The sequence below is a fragment of the Leopardus geoffroyi genome, chromosome X (genome assembly GCF_018350155.1).
Source record: "Leopardus geoffroyi isolate Oge1 chromosome X, O.geoffroyi_Oge1_pat1.0, whole genome shotgun sequence".
Classification (NCBI taxonomy): Eukaryota; Metazoa; Chordata; class Mammalia; order Carnivora; family Felidae; genus Leopardus; species Leopardus geoffroyi.
The window spans coordinates 13,523,555-13,546,383 of record NC_059343.1 but is presented as its reverse complement, the minus strand read 5'-3'; the positions used below and the strand labels follow the sequence as shown (position 1 = coordinate 13,546,383).

The following is a 22,829-nucleotide window of genomic DNA, read 5'->3' as shown; positions in this document are numbered from 1 at the left end:
AAATTAAACAAACACTACCTGGATCTTGGTCTTGCTTTGAGGCTGTTGGAATCCTTAGAAGTGGCTGAAACAAAGACCGGTTGTTGTTTACTTGGCTTTCATTTCTGCGGTTGAACAGGTTTATAAGCAATACCTGGGCTAGTAGAGAACATATATCTCAACAGGTAAATATGAGGTGCAGGCATCCCTGTGGAGAACTTAACCGCCTCCACATCTTCATTATTTTCTCATTTCATTTCTAAAGCTAAAGGCACAGTTCAAAGGAAAGAAAATCCAACATTTTTCTTCCTTCTGTCAGAGCACTAAGGAGCTATTCTCAAATCTACGCTGATGAATAAATTCCAATCTAAAAAGACAACCCTCTCATGGGGTTATCTACTTACATGAGGGGTTCTGACGTGTGGTTTCCTTGGTCTATCATGATAGCTTAGTAACTGATTTTGAACCAGGCTCCCTTGAAGGCTAGGAAGAACTCTATCAGGTTACATATTTTAAGAATTTCTTAAGATACACTACCAGAGTAGCATGACCACAAGAAATCAAAGCTCCCACAAGCTAAGTTGAAATGAGCAACACAGCTTTTCCTACAAGAAAATATTCTTGTGTCCTATGTCCCTATGACCAAATCACACAGACGATAGTATGGAATGAAATCATTAAGATATTTTACCAACCATATGAGACTTTTCCTTATCAAATTTAAATCATTAACAACTTGCTCACTATCAACACCCATGGACCCTAACTTTCCCATCACAAGTTGTTGGGAATAATTAGAAACATTTACAAAAACATTGATCCTTTTTTATATTTTCAGTACCCTATGGAAGACAACTTTAGAAACCACCAGTTATGCTAAGGTTTTGCAAACACTGCAAATCTTTCATCATAAAATCTCATAAAAATTCATAGAAAAAGTGCTACTAACTAGAAACAAGGAGAATATCATTTGTGTATTGTTTGCAGAAGTTCTTCCAGAGAGAAAATGTCTCAATGCATCATCCCACCTTTTTTTACATTGCTCTAAAGATAAAAACCCTCCTTGGTATGAAGGAGCCTAGATTTATGATGGTCGTTAAAATCTATGAGTTAGATAAGCAGGAGAGAAAGAGGAGTTAAAAATGTTAACAAGGCACAAAGCAAAGAAGCAATATGTATTCCCTTAGATATGGTCAGCTGTAGAAAAGACACATTTCTCTCAAAACAAGCATTGTGGCTTGTTGTAGCGAGAACACAGGCATGTTTCAACTTCAACCCATCAAAATGCTCTCGGAGCTCTGGAAATCACTGGACGCCCGAGGAGTCTGAGCCCTGTCTTGCCCATTATCACACACCCCCACCCACTGTACATGGAAAACTACCTCTTCCCACCCCACAAACTCCAGGCAGCAGAGGAAAGCGGCCTAAGGGGAGCTGCTCCTGCAGCCAAGCAGGCCGCCTTGGGGCTGAGTGGACAGTGCGACCAGACTCACCACAAATCCGGGGGCCGTCCTCCGGGCAGGCTGCCCACAGCTGGCTCTGACCCCTCTTCTCCCTCAGGCTACACTACTTTCCAGAAATAGTGTGGGCCCGGGGACACCTGGGCAGCTCAGTTGCTTAAGCATCTGACTCCTGATTTAACCCTAGGTCATGATCAAGCCCTGCTGTCAGTGCGGAGCCTGCTCGGGATTCTCTCTCTCCCTCTCTCTCTCTTCCCCTCGTCTGCTAGCTCTCTCTCTCAAAAATAAACAAATAAACATTAAAAAAAGAGAAATATGTGGGTTGGGAAAGTCTTAGTCATTTTAAAATAAAAGTCTGGTTCCCCAAACCAGACTGTAGTGACCGTTAAATTCCTTTGTCAAGTGCCATTATCTCTTTCTCCTAGGTAAGAATGGGTGTGGAAGAGTGAACCCTGCTGGTGAGAGATAGACACACAGACAGATGGGGTGAGGGGTATGGATAAGCAGTGGGGACGAGGACAGGAGTCCTAAGGCCTACGTGTTCCTCCTGGACACAATACCAACTGTTGCGTCTCTGAACCTCAGTCTCCTCACCTACAGAATGAAGAAAATAAAAATGTAGCCCCTTTCTCCTGGGGAGAGAGAAGGCAAAGGTACTTGGAAAACAATCTATTTTTGAACTGTAAAATATTACTGTTGTAGAGTGCTAATTTTTCAAGCTGAGAAATCTGGATTCTAAATGTAGTTCCCTCTAGGACAGCAAAGGAGGTGCAGGTGGGAACAGGTAATGAAAGGAGAAAATTGCTCTACCCCATAAGGCCATGGGGTGAGAGCTAGTAAACGGGGAAGCTGCTAGAATCACTAACAGCTGTCTGAAGACTACAGTGTGGGGACAAACAGGCCTAATCCGCTCAGCATAGCCTAGAGACATCAAGAAAAAGATCACCATTGTGCAGCTTGCTCCGAGGAATGAGGCTGCAGTACGTTAGCTAAGAAATCTACTTTCAGCAATGAAAAGGATAAGGGCATATTAAAAAACCACGTGACAAGGAATACCGCCCCCCCCCTTCCCTGACAGCAGTCCTACCACAACATCCTCCTCCTCACCGTTACTATTATCATTATTATCAACACTACCAGCCACTGTGGAAGAACAGGGCAGGGAGAGACTTCTCCTGCCACCTGCAACAATATACCACAGGCAGGGCTTGGTGAGTCCCCACAGGTTTCAGATCACAAAAAGCTGGAGAACACTATTCCGGTTCAGTCGTCCATCAGCTTCCAAGCTCCTGAAAGTCAGACTGAGCATTTGGGGCATGTGAGCATCTGCAAAAATGGCAAGGTCGTGTTGTACTGGAATCCAGGCCAAAGCCAGCAGGTAGGTCATAGCTTCTCATTTAGCTAGGAAGAGGGAAGAAGGACAACTTCCCAGAACATTGCAGGCATGTCATCGTTCCAGAAGATTGAAAGAGGATAAAAAGGCAAGCCTAAAGTTTAATTCTCTAAAAAGCAGCAACTCAACTGAGGTGAACTGCCCGTGTGGCATGGACAACCACCACCTTGAAATTCTACAGCGTCTCGCACTGGAAATTCAAACATTCCCCAGGAAAGGGGGTATTAAATACGTTTCAGATGAGGGATTCCCTCATATCCACTCCAGATAGGGCAGCAGTGGGAAAAATGAATCAGAAACCACATAGCATGTTCCTAGGCAGAATGTGAAACAAATTCAGATGTACTTCACGCACTGTCACACACCCTGATAGGATTTGTCTGGTGACTCCGTGCCCCATTCAATAAAGAAATCTTAAAAATGACATCTACAGCTCAGGCTCCAGAGAACACATGATGCTCATGGAAAAAATAGGAAGTTATGAGCCTCAAAGACTGTTGGAAAAGCACCAATTTAACTCTCCAAAATCAAATAGCTTTCATTAATACCGTCAACACGAAGTTTACAAAACCTGAGGTACATCCACTCTGGCTCCGGAAATTAAAGCTGGAAAGAACCTACCTCATGCATTTGTCCTAAAATGGGTTTAGAGGGCAAGCGTAAAGTTTAATTCTCTAACAGGCCAGCCATCCATTTGTCTTTACACAAACTGAGCATTTCTCTTTCTGATGAAAGAACCCAAATCAGTTTCAAAAGCCCAAACTAGTCTTGAGAATTCCTACCACTTTGGGAGTCATGGTTGATCTATAAACTCAGTTTTCTATTTCTTTTTTATTTTTTTTTTTGATGTTTTATTTTATTTTTTAGAGAGAGACAGAATGTGAGTGGGAGGGGGGGCAGAGAGCAAGGGAGACACAGAATCCGGAGCAGGCTCCAGGCTCTGAGCTGTCAGCACAGAGCCCGATGCAGGGCTTGAACCCACAAACCGTGAGATCATGACGTGAGCCAAAGTCAGATGCTTAACTGACTCAGCCACCCAGGCGCCCCAACAATTTTCTATTTCTTAATATCATCTTCTAGAGGCAAAGGTTCCAAAAATAGGCTACACACCGGAACTGCCTGGCAGACGATCTAAAAACACAGATTCTTAGACCTCTTCACTAAAATCAATCATATATTCTCATTTGTATTCATTCTCACTCTCTCCCCTCCTCCTCCTCTCTCCCCCTACTCCCTTCTCTCCCTCCATCCCTCTTTTTATTAATTTGTTAAATATTTATTATTTTTGAGAGAGAGACAGAGTACGAGTGGGGGAGAGGCAGAGAGAGAGGGAGACAAAGAATCCGAAGCAGGCTCCAGGCTCTGAACTGTCAGCACAAAGCCCAATGTGGGGGTCAAACTCACAAACTGTGAGATCATGACCTGAGCTGAAGTTGGACACCCAACCAACTGAGCCACCCAGGCGCCCCTATCCCTCTCTCTTTTAAACCTCAAATGAACTTGGTATCTGGGGAAAACTGTACTATAGCATAAGCCTCAATGTTCTATCGACTCCTTTGTTCCAACTTTAAACAAATAAGCTTGGGATGATAGCTAACTAACCCAAACAAACATGATTTACTTATTAAATATTATGAGAGAGAACAATAAGAATGCAGCAACCTCTTTCATGTCCTCGTAACCGGAGCTCCAAATAGTAACGCCCTCCCTAGCCAGTTTGTTTTTAACTAGGTTCATCTTAGTTCAGTGATGGCTCCCATCAAGAGAGCTGAGGACACAGGCCTGGCCATCTCCCTGGTTCACAGACACAGTGCTGACTCTCCAAGAACGTGGGCAAACACACCTTTTCTTTTTCTCCTTGGAATCTCCTCCATGTAGAAGCACATTTACTTACTTGCCTTCCTGGTGGTGAATTTTCATGAAAACATTGGAGATTTCTGCTTTGGAAATGGAGAAGTTCAACTGTGGGCCTCCACTTGTTCTACCCCATTAGCTCCTTACTCCACAGAAACCACAATGGCTTACTGAAATCTTCTCAACTCCAAGTCTTTCCAATTTTACAGTAAAAGTAACAATGAGACTCTAACTTCAAACTGAGTGCTCCTATTGGTGAAACCTAAATTCAGAACTTAAAAATAAAAAACCACCCTCTTTTCAGGTATAAAAAGCAACCAAAGGTTTCATTACAATAAAACCCAAGGCAAATATTTAGAGAGAAACATACACAACCATCAATTTTCTACTCACTGACACTGTTAGGTTTTTTAAATTAGAAAATAATTACACAAAAATGTATTAAAATTGTTTTCTCCTACCTGGATCCTCAGACACGTCCTTTGGTAAGGCTTCATCCGCAGTACTTTTCAAACCTAGACGTGTTTTGTTTTTAAGGAACAAGAGAAAGGAGGAGAAAAGAAAACAAAACTGTAAAATTTTATTTCTTAGGCACATTATATTAAAGCAAAGAATCCCTAGTCATCACTTATGAAAATGGTGTAACGAACCTCTGTAAGTTGCTACAGCACCCAAAAAGAGACCCCTTGAAGTAGGGAAATAGGTTCTCATCCCACAAAGAACATAGCCGAATTACCAACTTTCAACCGAGCGTGCCTCTAGTGGCTAGGAGGAGTATTACCAGGAAGTGCCAGAAATCTCCTCCTTTCATTCTTGACATCCAGACCAATGACATCAGAATCTCTCCGGGAGTGAGATGCGGGCTTTAGTACTTTCAGACCCGTCATTCCAACGCACAATCAAGGCTAAGACCCGCTGGGAAAGAACGTGATCAGAGTACACACTGCTGCAAAAAATGTCTAGTTCTGCCTGCCTCTCCTGAGCAAAGATTTAAATAGAGAGCAAGCGATCATTGCTTCCTAATGGAAAACTTACTTTTCATGTTTAACTCCTGTACAAGGTTGCATCGGTGGCAGGTCTCGACAACAAAACTTGAAATAGCTTCACTGATTTTTAGTCCCTTCTGATAAGCCTCTCATTCATGGGTAGTAAATCAGTATCAGCTAATAAAAGGAATACTAGCCCGAGACTCAGAAAATCTTTATTCTTACCTCCACTCTTTTTATTATTAAGCAAATGACTCCTACTGCCTGAATTTTGGTTTACTCATCTCTAAATTTTAGGTGATAAAACATACTAGCCTCTGTTTGGCTTTGTGAGAACTGAGTAAGGCAGTAAATGAGGAAGGACCTGGTAGATTATAAAGCATTATATGGAGTGGTGGGAGTGGGGAGAGGTCCTCCTGTTCTAAATATTCCCAGGCCAAGTCATCTCTGTGCTTAACGGTAGCGCTAACATGGAAAACTGAGCCGCGCTGCTTCTCACTCGCCCGGTAAGACAGACAAATTACCGCTGGCTTCCCGACACAGCTTCACATCCACAAAGTAACAGAAGATAAATCCAAAGGACAGAAACTCTCTCCAGAAAGATAACTTCCTCAAGGATTAGACCTGTACACAAATGTGCATTTGTACTGATGTTCTGGGATCACCTCTGCCAACCCAAGATGTTACGCTCTCAATTCTTTCAGCTTCCAGTCATTTCCTAATCAGTATGACCAAATTCCAAGTAAAGGGTCAGGACAGGTGAGTAAGGGGCCAATGAGTTGAGGGGCTTTGGAAGTTCCTGTTACCACATGCTCCCGAAGTCAGCCATTCCAAGAGAAGTGGATGAAGAAACACAGGTAGAATGTCCCTGAAGGAAGAAAACTCATTCTTTTCATACCTTGTTTGTCATCACTAGTCACATCTTGAGTTGGGACAGGAAAGTCAGCCATGTCTTTAACAGATAGCTTCTTGGAAAAGAAAAGTAAATACATTATACAAGTTGAAATGGAAATTACATTATGTGTACATATGATGAAATTGCTTTAAAAGCTACATATCTTGCCAATATTTTGGCTTCAGTAAACCCTGACATTTAATACGTTTTTATTTTGGGGGGTTCCTAGGGAGGTATAAGTTAATTTGTATTGAAGGTTTACATGTGGGGCGCCTGGCTGGCTCAGTCAGTAGAGCCCATGACTCTTGATCTCAGGGTTTTGAGTTTGAGCCCCACCCTGGGTGAAGAGATTTTTTAATTTTTTTAAAGAAATTTACATGTGCAGAGGAAAAAAATTATTCAGATTTAGGCAGATGTATAGACTGCACATTAAATCTGAACCCGGTTTGGGATTCAGCCAGAGAACTGTGTAGCATTTGCCCATTCTGTCCAAAAACAAACCTGCACTTTCTGTACTGTTTCACAAGCAGAGTTCTGACAAGTAGCCCTATAATGTGGGTATCTGCCAAAATCTGTTATGCAGAGAGTGTTCAATAGCCTGATTCAAACAGCCTCCTTGTCAAGGAATAAGGTAATTTTATTGATGACCAGAACAAAATTTTCTCCTAACTCACTTAGGGGAAGTCTTCAGTAATACTAATGAGATAGAATACCCAAAGTGATCAAGTACTGATTCCTTTAAATTTTTGTTTAAAATCTACTTGCTATGAATTTATTTCTTACAAAGTCTAAATATGCACTCTGTGACCTTAGATAAGATTACAGAATAATATTTATTAGTATTTACTATATATAAACAAATTCTGGAAAGATACATAAAAATCGAAGGGTGACTCAGTAGATGGGGAACAGAATGGGAGGAAGATTTGTCACTATCTGCCTTTTGATATTCTTTTTATTTTAAACATATTCAGAAAAATCAAATAAAACTTATAGGAAGCAGAGTAAATCTTGGAGCAATCTGGTGCTCCAGAAGGTTCACTGGTTTGCCTTTCAGAATCTGAACAACCCCAGTGAGATAAGCAATACTTGTGTTTTTCAACTGCTTTAAAGAATGCAGTTCAGTGCTGCTTGGCGGTAACCTGATCTAGGATTTAACAATCCTCAGGCAGGTCATTCTTGGCATTACCATGAAGCCTCCAGATAGAATTTCCTATTCAAAGTCTACTGTCTCCAACAGAACAGAGAATGTATCTTAACAGTGCCTTTCTTTCATTTTCTTCTCCCACCTGGATTATAAACTAGATACCTAGGTAGAAGAAAATGATTTAGGAGTAGAACATATAAAAAGTTCTCCAAAACAACCACCTTTGAAAGAAATTTTTAAAGCCTAAAGAAGTGGAAAGACATCCCATGCTCACAGGTCAGAAGACTCGATATTGTTAAGATGGCAATACTCCCCAAATTCATCTACAGATTCAGTGCAATCCTTCTTCGCTTTTTTGCAGAATTTGAACAGCTTGTCCTAAATTTCATACAGAAATGCAAGGGACCCAAAAGAGCAAAAATATTCTTTAAAAGGAAGAACAAAAGAAGAAAACTGAAAGACTGAGACTTCTCAGTTTCCAAACTTAACACAAAGTTACAGTCATCAAGACAGTGTGGTACTAGCATTACGACATCCATGTAGATCAAAGGAACAGAACTGAGAATCCATAAATAAACCCTCACATTTGTCAACTGATTTTCAACAAAGGTACAAAACAATTGGGGGCGGGGGAGTTGTCTTTTTAATAAGTGATGCGAAAAGAATATACAAAAGAATGAAGGTGGACCTCTTCCTCACGGCATATGCAATAATGAACTCGGACTGGATCACGAACCTGAATGTGAGACCTAGAACTCTACAACTCCTGGAAGGCCACATATAGGACTAAGTCTTTGTGAGCTTCTGCTAGGCAGTGGTTTCTTAGCTAGGACACCAAAAGCACAAGCAACAAAAGAAAAAAACAAACAAACTGGACCTCATTAAAATAAAAAACACTTGTGTTGCAGAGGACACTCTCAAGAAAGGAAAAAAAAACAAAGAAATACTACCTCACACCTGTCAGAACAGCTAACATTAACAACTCAGGAAAACAACCGATATTGGCAAGGATGCAGAAAAAGGCAAACCCTTTTGCACTGCTGGTGGGAAGACACACGGGTAGGTGTAACCACTCTGGAAAACAGGATGAAGGTTCCTCAAAAAATTATAAATAGAACTACCCTACCACCCATCAATTGCACTACTAAGCATTTATCCAAAGGATACAAAAATGCTGATTCGAAGGGGCACATGCACCCCAGTGTTTAAAGCAGCGCTTTCAACAGCCAAAGTATGGAAAGAGCCCAAATGTCCATTGACAGATGACTGGATAAAGAAGATGTGGTTTATATATATAATGGAATACTACTCAGCAATGAAAAAGAATGAAATCTTGCCATTTGCAACAACGTGGATGGAACTAGAGGGTATTATGCTAAGTGAAATAAGTCAGGCAGAGAAAAACAAGTATCATAGGACTTCACTCATCTGTGGAATTTGAGAAACAAAATAGATGACCATAGGGGAAGGGAAGGAAAAATAAGATAAAAACAGAGAGGGAGGCAAACCATAAGAGACTCTAAAATACAGAGAACAAACTAAAGGTTGCTGGAGGGGTGGGGGTGTGTTAAATGAATGAAGGCACTGCTGGGATGAGAGCACTGGGTGTCGTAGGTAAGAGATGAATCACTGGGTTCTACTCCTGAAACCAATACTACACTATATGTTAACTAACTTGAATTTAAAAAAAAAAGAAAGAAAGAACAACCAAAGACAGAAAATACTTGCCAATTATGTATCTAATAAGGGACCTACATTCAGAATGTACAAACACAACTCAATAATAACCAAATTTATAAATGGACAAAGGATCTGAATAGACATTTCACCAAGGAAGATATACAAATAACTAATAAGCACAAGAAAAGATGCTCAGCATCAGTAGTCATCAGGAAATTTAAATCAAAAGCACGAAAAATCAATACCACTTCACTCCCACTAAGGTGGCAAAAATAAAAAAGGCAATAAAAAGCGTTAGCAGGGACATAGAGCAATAGGACGCCTCACACATTACTGGTAGATGAATGTAAAATGCCGTAGGTGCTCGGGAAAGCATTTTGGCAGTATCTCAAAAAGTTGAACACAAGTTACAATATGACACACAGTTCCACTCCTAGGTAAGCACCCAAGGGAACTCCAAACATCACGTTCGTTCACACAAAAATTGGTCCATGAATGTTCACAGTAGCATTTTTTCCTCACAGCCCCAAGGAGGAAACAAGCCAAACGTCCATGAGCCGAAGAATGGACAAACGTGGCAGATCCACACGATGGACTACTACTCAGCAATGAAAAGGAATGAAGCGCTGATACACGCTACAACATGAACTTTAAAGCATACTACAGGAGGGGCGCCTGGGTGGCTTGGTCGGTTAAGCGTCCGACTTCGGTTCAGGTCATGATCTCACGGTCTGTGAGTTCGAGCCCCACGTTGGGCTCTGTGCTGACAGCTCAGAGCCTGGAGCCTGTTTCAGATTCTGTGTCTCCCTCTCTCTCTGCTCCTCCCCTGTTCATGCTCTGTCTCTGTCTCAAAAATAAATAAAAAAAAAACTCAAAAAAAATTATAAAAAAATAAAACATACTACAGGAAAGAAGGTAGTCCCAGAAAAACCAGATATTGTATGACTCTATATGAAATGTCCACAACAGGCAAACTCAGAGACAGAAAAGAGATTACTCATTACCAAAGGCTGGGGGGAGGAGGGAATAGTGAGTGACTGCTAATGAGTACGGGCTTTCTTTTCTGAGGTGATGAAAAATGTTCTAAAATTAGACTGTACTGATGGCTGCACAACTCTGTTAATACAGTAAAAACCATCGGATTGTACAGTTTAGATAAGTATATTATGTGAACTGTATTTTAGTAAAGCTGCTTAGAAGAGAAAAATCCAGTAATCTAAGAAGCACTGCTATGGGGTGCCTGGGTGGCTCAGTCGATTAAGCGTCCAACTTTCACTTAGGTCATCATCTTGTAGTCCATGGGTTCGAAGCCCACGTCGGGCTCCGTGCTGACAGTCTGGAGGCTGCTTGAGATTCTGCTTCTCCCTCTCTCTCTCTCTCTCTCTCTGCCCCTCCCCCCTCACACTTTTTCTCTCTCTCAAAAATAAAAAAAAATAATAATAATAATAAAATAAAACTTTAAGAAGCATGCTAAAGAGAACTTTATCTGAAATTTATCTTTAATTCCTGAAGGAAACGAGTACATGGTTACAGCTCTGCTGTCTGGAGATCTGATCTGTACTACTGAGCAAACTTCTCACGACCCGAATCAGTTACAGCTTTCTCCATGGCACCAACACCTGTACGGACCCATTCTTCACAGGGCTAGTCCCAAGAGCTATTTAAATCCCACGCATGCATTCATGAGAGATTAAAAAACACTGGTAGAAAGAACAATGAATGAAATAGAAGAAACTGGAATATTTAATCACTAGCTACTTAAATTTAACGTATACTTCTTGAATGGCCAAAGCATCCATTAACCTCATTACGTTGGCCGTGAATTCTGTATATTACGTCATTATCTAAAAGCACTCCACTCTGGAATATAACGATTTTGTTGGGAAAGAGTTTTTGTTGTTGTTGTTTTGCTCTTGTTTGGACAGGGCAAAGCAAAGACTTTTTAATCACCCCCACCCCCACCAAAAGAGCCAGTTAAAGTATAGAAAAGTATGTAACATAAAACTAGCTGCACATCACATCCATAAAGTTGAACATCAAAAATGTCATCAAGGACATCAGAGTGTGTGTTTGAAAGCATCTGCATTTATAGACTTCACAGCTAACTGTATATTTGCTCCTTTCCTTTTAGAAAGATGATAAATGACTACGTGGGGGAAAGCAACACGAGCCAGTAATTAATTTCTCTAAAACACAGCATTATTTCTGTTGGAAAGGCAGAGACCACCTGAGTGCATTCTAGAAATAATAAGAGCTTATGACATTTTTTTTTTTTTAATTTTTTTTTCAACGCTTATTTATTTTTTGGGGGACAGAGAGAGACAGAGCATGAACGGGGGAGGGGCAGAGAGAGAGGGAGACACAGAATCGGAAACAGGCTCCAGGCTCTGAGCCATCAGCCCAGAGCCCGACGCGGGGCTCGAACTCACGGACCGCGAGATCGTGACCTGGCTGAAGTCGGACGCTTAACCGACTGCGCCACCCAGGCGCCCCATGACATTTTTTAATAAAACACCTAACGACCTCATAAGTTTACACAAGCAGGGGGACCCATAGCCAACAAACAAAAGCAAGGCAACTACACAAGCCTCCGGACACTGCCAGCAGCCCCCGAGTTCACAGAGGCCATGAAAAGTGGCTAACTAGTCTACTTGCTTCTCCGTCATATGCATTCTGCAAAATAAGAAATGTAAAAAGCTAAAACTCTTCAAATGCACATCTATCACTCCTGATACTACTTTATACCTTTTTCCCTCGAGTAGAGATCTGTTGAGGAAAGTAACAAAGGCCATGACTTGAAAAAAGAGTAGCAGAGAGGCCAAGAGAGGTGTTATCAGAGGAAGCACTGCAGAAGCAGACCAGTTCCCACACAGAGGAGCAGAGGATGCCAATGCAGCACAGACTATATGCCTGAGAGCCCCACGGAAAAGAAGAAATAATCACACACGGTTGCAAGAAATTAAACAAATGGTCCTGCATCCTGCCTCTGACTTCCATCATCTTGCAACAGTTTTAACCAGGGTCTGAGGACGATAGCAGCCTATGAATAAACCTCCATTTATTACACATTTCCAGAGTTGTTTTTTTTTTAGGATGGGAACAGATGTCATAAGCTGTCATCACAGCAATCATAATGGCGATGATGATGATGAAGACTGTGCTGATATTAACAATAACTACGATGACTCCTACTTATTGATGCATACCTAAGGACCACTATGCATGTGGCTAGGCCCCAACAACATCAAGGCCCAACATTGTAGCAATTCTACAGGTTTCTCTTGAGATAATCCAAACCAGTCTTCATTTGGTCTAAATGCTAAAAACTCTGAGGGAGAAGGTAGCTTTAAATGTGACTTGGGGTCCTTATACACAGTTCTCAAACTTCCTCTCAAAACTGTTCTGGTCCGTTAGATCTTGTTCATACTCAACTACTAAAAATACAACTTCACAATGTTTACTTCAAAATTAAAGCTTGGGGGTGGGGGGGGGCGCCTGGGTGACTCAGTCAGTTAAGCGTCTGACTTCAGCTCAGGTCATGATTTCATGGTTCGTGGGTTCGAGCCCCATGTCGGGCTCTGTGCTGACAGCTCAGAGCCTGGACCCTGCTTTGGATTCTGTGTCTCCCTCTCTCTCTGCTCCTCCCCCACTCACTCACGCTCTCTTTTTCAAAAATAAATAAACATCAAAATTAAAGCTTGGTTAAAATAAACAACTTGGCTCGCATTCTTCTGGCTTAGTTTTTCTATACCTAAATTTCATCCCTAGAAGGTCAAGAGATTACTTTGCTTATTTCACTAAATCTAGTTCTAGGGAGAAAAGAAAACAAATAATTAGAAGCTATATCTGGTGTCTAGATTTGAAAGGTTGAGCCTCAACGTAAGTACACAGCATGATAAGAAAATGTTATGAAAGTGGATTTTCAGGAGTTTATAAAGAATATACGCTTATGGATTTAATTCCACACACACCCTTATTTATTAACATATGAGGACCTTTTACCTCCATCCGATTCAAGTCACGGGGTTGCTGGTTTGCAGGCATTGACTCAGAATAAGAATCAAATAATGCACACTCCCGCTTGGGCTTAGGAAAAGCTAAGAAAAAACAAAAAGAATACATAAGAACATATACTATATGCATAGCAGGCATTGTTTCTTATCAGCTTTTCCGTGCCTGTTAAATATTACAATAAATCAACCAGCACTGACATACTAGTTATGGCACTAATCACGAGGAGGTAGTATTTTAAGTTCCTTACATATACAACATACTATTTCTGCCTCCCCATTTTACATGTGATGCATCTGAGGAGCAGGGAAGCTAAGCAACTTACTCAAGGTCATACAGCTGGTAAATGGAAGAGCAGGAACTTGAACTGCCGGCAGTCCTGCTGGAAGGTACATGCTTTTAGCATTTACGTTGTAACATAGCAGTGACCCTCGCTATCACAATACTGAAGTTTTAACTATGCTACCAGCACAATTTTTAAATGGCACCAACTATGGGGAGAGTCTTAATGCTATAAACATTAACTATGGAAATACTTCATTTTAGCTATTGTTGTTGGAAATAGACAAGAATCTTGCAATGACAGGTGCCCCAGAAGACTTTCTAAAATATCCACTTCTTTTGTTTAGCAGAATAACAAAAATAAGAGCACAAGTTCTTGCTGAGTTACAAGGAAAGAAGAATCACATTATGGGCTTCTTCGAACACAGAACAGTGACAGAGGCTGTTAGGTTAGCTGGAGAGCTGAGTGGATCGTGCTACTTGGTAAACTGATACTTAACACACCAAATCTGGGAAGCAGATTCTGTTTCACCACTTTGTCACCAAGTAATTAGGAAGGAAATGTCTCAACCAGAAAATTTCACAAGGAGGAAAAGAAGATCATGGCAGACTATGGCCAGAAGCTACAAATTTGTCAAGACCAGCTGTTAAAAAATCAAAATTTTAATGCTGTGTTTAAAAAATTTTTTGAATCAGGGGCGCCTGGGTGGCACAGTCGGTTAAGCGTCCGACTTCAGCCAGGTCACGATCTCGCGGTCCGTGAGTTCGAGCCCCGCGTCGGGCTCTGGGCTGATGGCTCGGAGCCTGGAGCCTGTTTCCGATTCTGTGTCTCCCTCTCTCGCTGCCCCTCCCCCGTTCATGCTCTGTCTCTCTCTGTCCCAAAAAGAAATAAACGTTGAAAAAAAAAATTTTTTTATAAAAAAAAAAAAAATTTTTTGAATCAAACATCAAAATGGATTGACATTGTTTTTAATCCTTTCTCACCCTCCCACCTCCACCAGCGTCTGAAATGCCAACTTCCCTCTGCAGTAAAGTACTGGCCATGACTAACAGCTACTCAACTTGTACAGTTGAGTACAAGCACCTTAAATTGTTCATTTTCTTACTCTGGTTTGAATTTCACTGATATCAGGTAGGGCAAACCGTGGGCCCTGGCGATTTGTCTGACTAAACTAGGGGGTCTCACTTCCTTGGTAAAAACTCAGCAAAACAACTTTCCAAGTACCATTCTGCTATCTGGCCACAAGAGCAGGTTTAACCAAGATGAGATTTCTGTTTCTAGCTTACCAATCAGTGATCTGAGTAGAATTACACGACTAAAGCTTTATCATGAGCGGGTCTTGCTATGTAAAAAGGTAACGCTTTCAAAAACTACAAATGCCATCATTAACTACTAAATCTCTTTCTAGCCTGTCCCTATCTCTCCAACTCCACTTGTCACCTCCCTAGTGACAGGCCCTGGGGTCCTGACTGGACTGCTCCAGTAACCTGGTCTTTCAGTTTGCACCCTTGCTCCTCAAAACCTGCTCTCCAGTCAGCAACCAGCACGATCATTTCCAACAGCAAATCTGATTGGGGCACTTCCCTGCTTAAAACCCATCAACGTCATTGCCAGTGATTTGTTCCCTACCTGCCCCTTCAGCCTCATCCTCAGCCCCTCCAGGCCCGGCTCCTTGCACTCCAGCCACTGTGGCCTCAAGTCTCCATGCCTCCGACGCTCCAAGCCGCCTCTCAGGGCCTCTGCAGTAGATCTGCTGTCCCCTCTGCCCACAGCCTACTCTTCCCCCTCCTTCACCTACACAGCCCTTAGCTCACCCTTCACATGTCAGCTCAAATATTTAAGGAAGCCTTCCCTGAGGTGACGCACCCTCTTGCTGCAGCTGAACTTCCCCTTCACAGCACCTACCACTGCCTCCAATTTACAAGTATGTGAGTTTATTTAACATCGATCCTCTAACTGCCAGCAAGTTCCATGACAGTAGGAACACTCTTCTGAACGCAGCATTCTGACCACAAAGAATAACACAGTACCTCTCACATAATTATTTTTAACAAACTCCATAGTAAAAATCTATACCAGAATCCACCCAGTCACCCAGACGGGAAAATATCAAAAGGCCCACGGGTAAGCTATCAAATAACCAACTTTTCCTTCCAACGGTGCCCTTTCATTTTCACTGTTAGGGAAAAACTCAGACACAACAGTTTGTTTCATTATTTTACTGAAAACAAGCTTGTGTAATTGTAAATGCATGATGGTATCAACCAAATTTATACTCTTCACCAACCTTGTTGAAAACTGGATTACATTTTTGTAAAAGATTGAATGTAGGCTAACCAGAAAAAAAGTTGGAACAGGAACTAAGCTTTTAAAAAAGCCAGGTGGGATGGGGCCCCTGGATGGCTCAGTTGGTTGGGCGGCCAGCTACAGCTCAGGTCATGATCTTGCGGTGAGTTCGAGCCCCACGTCGAGCCCCACGTCGAGCTCTGTGTTGACAGCTCAGAGCCTGGAGCTTACTTCAGATTCTGTGTCTCCCTCTCTCTCTGCCCCTTCCCTGCTTGCTGTCTCTTTCTCTCTCTCTCTCTCTCTCTCTCTCTCTCTCTCTCTCTCTCTCAAAAATAATAAACATTAAAAAGAAATAGGTGGGATACCATAAAAATGAACCCCCAAAATGAACAGAATCCCTCATATTTTGCAAAGTCTAAAAGCACAGAGAAAACCTAGACAGTTCTGGCCATTTTCTTGAGCTGTATATAAAGATAAGCATGAGTGATAAAGCATTAAAAAGTTAACTGCTAAAACCCTCAGGGTTTGCCTAAAATACACCATCACTGAGCCTGATGAGGCTTTAAGAGATCTCTCAGGTTTTTTGTTAGAACTATATAATTATTATTTATGATTAATCCCACAAGCCCTGGAAATGATGTGAAGTCTGTCTAATTAAAGGGTATGTCATGGATTCCTCAGTTGTTGCTGTATAAATACGTGTTGACAGCCTCCACCAAAGACCAGGAACAAACAAGGGGCTTCATTCCAAAGGAAAGGAAGGTGCCTCTTGACTGGCACTCTATTTTACAGACTCCACCCCCCCCCCTCCATAAGCAAGACAAAAGCAGTCATTTGCAGCAATAAAGGAATCAAAATGCTACTTGACTTCCATTAACACACTTTTTGCTCAGGGCTTTCAGATTTTTTTAATTTTTATTAGTGATTCCCACCAACAGGGCAGGAGGGTTCCCGTTTTTTCACATCCTCACCAGCACCTGTTGTTTGCTGAGTTGTTAATTTTAGCCACTCGGGGGAGAGGGGAAAATGGGAGATGGGCATGGAGGAGGGCACTTGCTGGGATGAGCACTGGCTGTGGTATGTAAGCGATGAGTCACGGGAATCTACCCCTAAAACCAAGAGCACACTGTATACACTGTATGTTACCCAACTTGACAATTAATTAATTAATTAATTAAAGGTGGGCCAAACAATAAAATAAAATAAAATAAAATAAAATAAAATAAAATAAAATAAAATATTTTTGTACCTGGGGGGTAGGGGGGCGAGGTAAAAAAAATTTTTTTATTAGTGACTTTTGAAACAGTCTGTGAAATACTTGGATATCTACAAAGTGGCTTGTCAAACAAGGAGTCCCGACAACTGGCATAGGTTCCATGGCCAGAGGGCATCACAACAATACAACAGCATTAATCAAGACCCAAAAACAGAAAGCTAAGTGTGGGCATGGGAGATAAAGCTACCCAGGACTCTCCCCAGGGCTGACAATAGGCAGCAGTGATGTATTAAATATAACTAAATAGCCCTGGAGCAGACCTTGGCCCTCTGGTTAGCTGTTCACATTAGAGAGAGACAAAGTCCCATGTGGCCCTGCTCCCAGGAGAAGGGGCTCCTGGATGACCCTGTACTGACTTGGTTATGAAACCTGTGCAGTTGCCAAGATTGTTAGTGCTTCTTTGCCTCAATCCAAAAGAAACAAAGAGAAAAAGGAAAAGAGAGAGAGAGAGACACCGAAGAGGAAATGGAGCAGCGTGTCACGGTGCCCAACTGCAAACTAGTTCCTGGGGACCCATGAGGGTCTCCCCCAGCCTGGAAGGAAGGGTATACGGCCTGCTGAGGTCAGAAAGCAGCTGCTATTAGCAAAGTCTAAGCTCTTAAATGAGTAGTAGTCTCTACTCTTTGAACGCTCCCGTGCATACATTTTATGAGGCATTTGGGAAAGATCCCAGAATAATGGGTCACTCTTCCCCCACATGTTTACCTGCCATTGGCACCAGCCACATACTTGCTCTCTTCCCTTTGGTTGGGCCTTGGCCCCCTCACTACCAAATACAGAAAATGACAAACTTTTTATTTAAAAGTCAGAGAACCCAAGACTGACTCAGATTAGTCATTGGCCACTTTGAATATAGTGTTGTTATGAGGGGACAAGACATGATAATCTAGGGCCTTTACTAGATCTAACCACAAAATTTACACTCTATTAATGACTAATCACAGTTTCTTTAGACATTGCTCCTTCCTGCCAATAATCATCCATGACTAGCTCTCATGTTTTTAAGAGACCTTCCCTAAAGAAAGGTTACTGACAGTACCAGTTGTTTCTGGACCCTTTCAATGGAAGCTATACTTCTCTGAGTAACAGAAATTGTATCATTGCCCACTGCCTTTGAAAAGGGCAAGAGACGGGGCGCCTGGGTGGCGCAGTCGGTTGAGCGTCCGACTTCAGCCAGGTCACGATCTTGCGGTCCGTGAGTTCGAGCCCCGCGTCGGGCTCTGGGCTGATGGCTCAGAGCCTGGAGCCTGTTTCCGATTCTGTGTCTCCCTCTCTCTCTGCCCCTCCCCCGTTCATGCTCTGTCTCTCTCTGTCCCAAAAATAAATAAACGTTGAAAAAAAAAATTAAAAAAAAAAAAAAAAGAAAAAAAAAAGAAAAAAGAAAAAAGGGCAAGAGACACTTAATTTTCCAGTCTTCCAAAAGAATGGATAAAAATGTTAGACTCACCATGACTCTTTCTTATCAAAAGGGTTTGGGGGTAATAGCTTTATTAAGGAGAAAGACAAAGAGCTCTATTCCAACCTTGTGGTGTGCTGGGATTTTCTATCTTTATCTGATTGCAGCTACATGGGTATATGCAGATGTAAAACTTCATCAAGAGTACATTGAGATTACGGCACTCGGCACATTTCATGGCATGTAATTTTTAACTTCTTCATTAGGTATAAGAGTTCTATTCCATTGCCCCAAGCCACTTGGGGACACTGGGGTGTACCTAAAGATGCCAAATCAGAACTTGGCTCTACAGGAAGATGTTCCTGTTCATTTTGTATCAGCTGAGAGGTTTAGTACTTGCCTACTCGGTAATTTTCACAAAAGGGTAAGGGACTGATTGAAATCCATCCAGAGAGCACCAGAATAGGAGTAACAGATAACTCACGCTTTACCCACATCATCCCTATTACTCATATTATAAGTTGTGAGAGTCTAATATCAGTTAAAGGACAGTTACTTTAGATACAAAGGACTCTGCAAAGTACCTGGATACCACCTTAAGGCACAAAAGGTTCTTATAACGTCTGGATGGAAAATGCCCAAGGTTTAGGATTTATGATGAGGCCTTACCTGCTTGCAGGTACTCTGTCTGCAGAGTCGGAGGCAGGCCCTCTGGCAGCGGGTAGCCGTTTTTCCGGGCCACAATGAGATGAAACGCAGCACAGAACTCAGGCAGGGTCAGGGCTCCATCACAGTCAGCATCACTCAGTTCCCTAAATACAACATGTCACAAGTACCTAACACGGGGCTTAGAGGAAAAGTTACTCAGCCTCGTACATGCAAACACAACTCCCAAGGTCGCTGGGGGTGGCCCTGCAAAGTCCCCAAACTCCTATGAAATCTCAGGGGGCACTTGGAAGACAAATGCTGATCAAGAGCACTGGCACCAGTGGCCCTTTGTAAACAAGACTTTACACTCCTTGGGTTCTGCGGGAGGTCTGTTTTACAACACCGAGCACATGAGACAAGACACTAGAGCAGGAAAAGGAAAATAAGGCCAGTTGGTTGAGAGTCGTTCGATAACCGGGCGGCATGAAGAGCTCCAGACCCGGTGCCCACAGTAGTCGAAGGAAGGGCTGACCTCGGCCTGTGTCGTTGTCCCAGACGTTATACACGTACCCAGGCCCACAAATAAGCACTTGGGTTTCCAGCTTTAAGAAGAAACCTTAAAGTTTTTAAGTCACATAAATGTTGTACCAAAAAATTTGCTTGAGAATTCCCTCCTGGGAAAATACAAGTAAGTTCAATAAACACTGGTTAAATTAGGTTTTCAGATAAAACTAGCAACTTGGGAAGGCTGGAAGCAGATAAGACAGCAAGGCAGAAAGGAAGAGTCTTGAAAAGGCTTATCTTTGCTTCAGTCATTGTTTCCCACTGAAAGGCACAGACCTATTTACTCAGCCCAAAACAAACCCATTTGCCAAAGTAAGACACCATAAGCTCAACTAGTCTCGTAGATGTACAGAGATGCCATATTTGTGCTGGGACAAGTAAAGAGATAGGATATAAGGTGTCACTATTCCAAAGAAGTACAGAAGGTAAGCTCCCTAACTTTCCTTTGGACCATTCACAGCCTCCTCCCCTCAAATATTTAGAATGAGCCAGCCCTGAAGGAGCAGCCCCCCACCCCACCCCCTGCCCCGGGTGAGAAGTCAGGGAACTGTTTCAAACGCTGGGTGGAGAGAATACCATTCAGCTTTTGCAGATATGTCTCAACAAAAAGATAGGAGGCCTCATGCCAATAATGTTAAAACTGGGAATTCTGCCAAAAACAGAGTGTATTCTTTTCAAAATGATAATTTCTTTTTTTCCCCTAGCTTTAAAATCTAATATAAGGCTTGTCGTAAAAAAGAAAAATTATGCTAGAATATACCGCTGAAGAACCTAAATCCAGCTCAGGATCCCAGATACATTGGCATGCACAAATGTTATTGCAATAGTTTTCCAATAAAACGCACAAAACACGACAGGCAATTTTAAGTCCTACCACGATTTCTATAAATCCTCATGAAAAAAGTCTTACATAAATATTCCAGTGTTTTAATTATATATCTACAGCAGCACGGTCTCCCACCCAGGCTTGAGGAAGAAGAGCCCACACACAGCTGGGAGTTTAGACAGGCAGCAAGCGTTTTCGTCCACGCAAACCGGCCATCTGGACCGTCCCCACACGGCCCTTCTGGAGCCCGGCCGCGGCCTGCGTGGCAGCAAGGTGCAGGGCACACCACAGCCACACATCTGAATGGGGGCCCAGCTGATACACACCAGCCAAATTTGTGAAGCTCGGAGGCAGCTAGAAGAGCCAAATTTGACTTAATTCCAAAACATTTGTGGGCCTTCTGTTCACCTGGCCTCATAAGATATCATTAAGAATAGCTTTTCGAGATCCTCTGGTTACTTGCATCATATTGAACAGAAACATCCAGAAATACAATTCACGAGACGGAAATGCTCATGGGCCCACACAATTGTTTAGACAGGAAAGGCATCTAGAGGAGGATAATAATTGGGAAATTCGTTTTTAAATAACAGCTAATAGTTACAATGCAGACTATGTGCCAGACACTGATCATTATGCTTCTCATACAAGTTAATCTTCACAGCAACAAAAATCTTAAGTTCCATTCACTCTCTAAGTCTGTTGAAAAAAAACATGCAAGGATAAAGAAGACGTGGTATATAAATGATGGAATATTACTCGGCAATCGAAAAGAATGAAATCTTGCCATTTGCAATAACGTGGATGGAATTAGAGTGTGTTATGCTAAGTGAAACTAGTCAGAGAAAGACAAATATCCTATGACTTCACTCATATGTGGAATTTAAGTTACAAAACAGATGCACATAAGGAAAAGGAAGCAAAAATATAAAAACAGGGAGGGGGACAAAACAGAAGAGACTCTAAAATACAGAGAACTGAGGGTTGCTGGAAGGGTTCTGGATGGGGAGATGGGCTAAATGGACAAGAGGCATTAGGGAGGGTACCTGTTGGGATGAGCAGTGGGTGTTATGCATAGGGGATGAATCACTGGGTTCTACTCCTGAAATTATTACTGCACTATGTGCTAACTAACTTGGATGTAAATTAAAATAAATAAATAAATAAGTAAATAAATAGGAATGGGAATTGGTGAAACACCCCAAGGGAAGATGCTCTTTAAAATAAATTCATTTAGGGGCGCCTGGGTGGCTCAGTCGGTTGAGCGTCCGACTTCGGCTCAGGTCACGATCTCGCGGTCCGTGAGTTCGAGCCCCGCGTCGAGCTCTGGGCTGACAGCTCGGAGCCTGGAGCCTGGAGCCTGCTTCGGATTCTGTCTCCCTCTCTCTCTGCCCCTCCCCCGTTCATGCTCTGTCTCTCTCTGTCTCAAAAATAAATAAACGTTAAAACAAATTTTTTTTTAATAAAATAAATTCATTTAAAAAATAAATACATAAAAATAAAAAACAAAAAACATTCAAAAGATAAGACTTTCCAAATGCAAAAGTAGAAACTAAGGGATGGGTATGTAATGACAGTATAATACTATATGGCATTAATTGTACTTACCATATGTAGGAGAGTTCTGGAATGGAAAGCTTTGATTTGGTGAAGAAGTTCTTGGCCACAGAACCTGCCAAGAAAGCCACTGTTTAAATAAATCATTAATTACTCATCTAGAGCAGCTTTTATAGTTACATGTAAATGAATCACCATTGTTTCTTTCAGCAATTCCTACCATATAACAACAAACATAACACTTATTCATCAAAGCAACTATAAATCATATGACTAAAAACAACATATTAACAGCTTTTAAAAGAACATATAAATTAGGGGCGCCCTGGTCGCTCAGTTTGTTAAGTGTCCGGCTCTCGATTTCAGCTCAGGTCAGAATCTCACAGTTCATGAGATGGAGCCCTGTGTCGGTCTCTGCACTGACAGCGCAAAGCCTGCTTGGGATACTTTCTCTCTCTTTCCTCTCCTCTCCTCTCCTCTTCTCTTTCTCCCCCCTCCACCCTCCCTCTCAAAATAAATAAACTTAAAAAAAATAAAACAGAGCAAAAAGAAGAAAATTAACACCATTAATCTCATCACACAAAGATA

At 42.0% G+C, this 22,829-nt stretch overlaps 1 protein-coding gene across 7 annotated transcripts in view; it reads right to left on the bottom strand.

Annotated features, from left to right (window-relative positions):
- Positions 1-22,829, bottom strand: part of REPS2 (RALBP1 associated Eps domain containing 2) — a 219,378-nt gene that overhangs the window by 91,100 nt on the left and 105,449 nt on the right. For 4 of the 7 annotated variants that reach the window (XM_045470672.1, XM_045470673.1, XM_045470675.1 and 1 more), the window contains exons 7-12: positions 22,293-22,356; positions 19,316-19,458; positions 13,397-13,491; positions 6,571-6,640; positions 5,148-5,201; positions 19-64 (exon numbers count right to left, since the gene is read on the bottom strand). In XM_045470672.1, coding sequence (XP_045326628.1) covers positions 19-64; positions 5,148-5,201; positions 6,571-6,640; positions 13,397-13,491; positions 19,316-19,458; positions 22,293-22,356 — 472 coding nt within the window. The remainder of the gene's footprint in view (positions 1-18; positions 65-5,147; positions 5,202-6,570; positions 6,641-13,396; positions 13,492-19,315; positions 19,459-22,292; positions 22,357-22,829) is intronic. The other 3 variants (XM_045470677.1, XM_045470678.1, XM_045470674.1) reach the window with 2 other exon arrangements.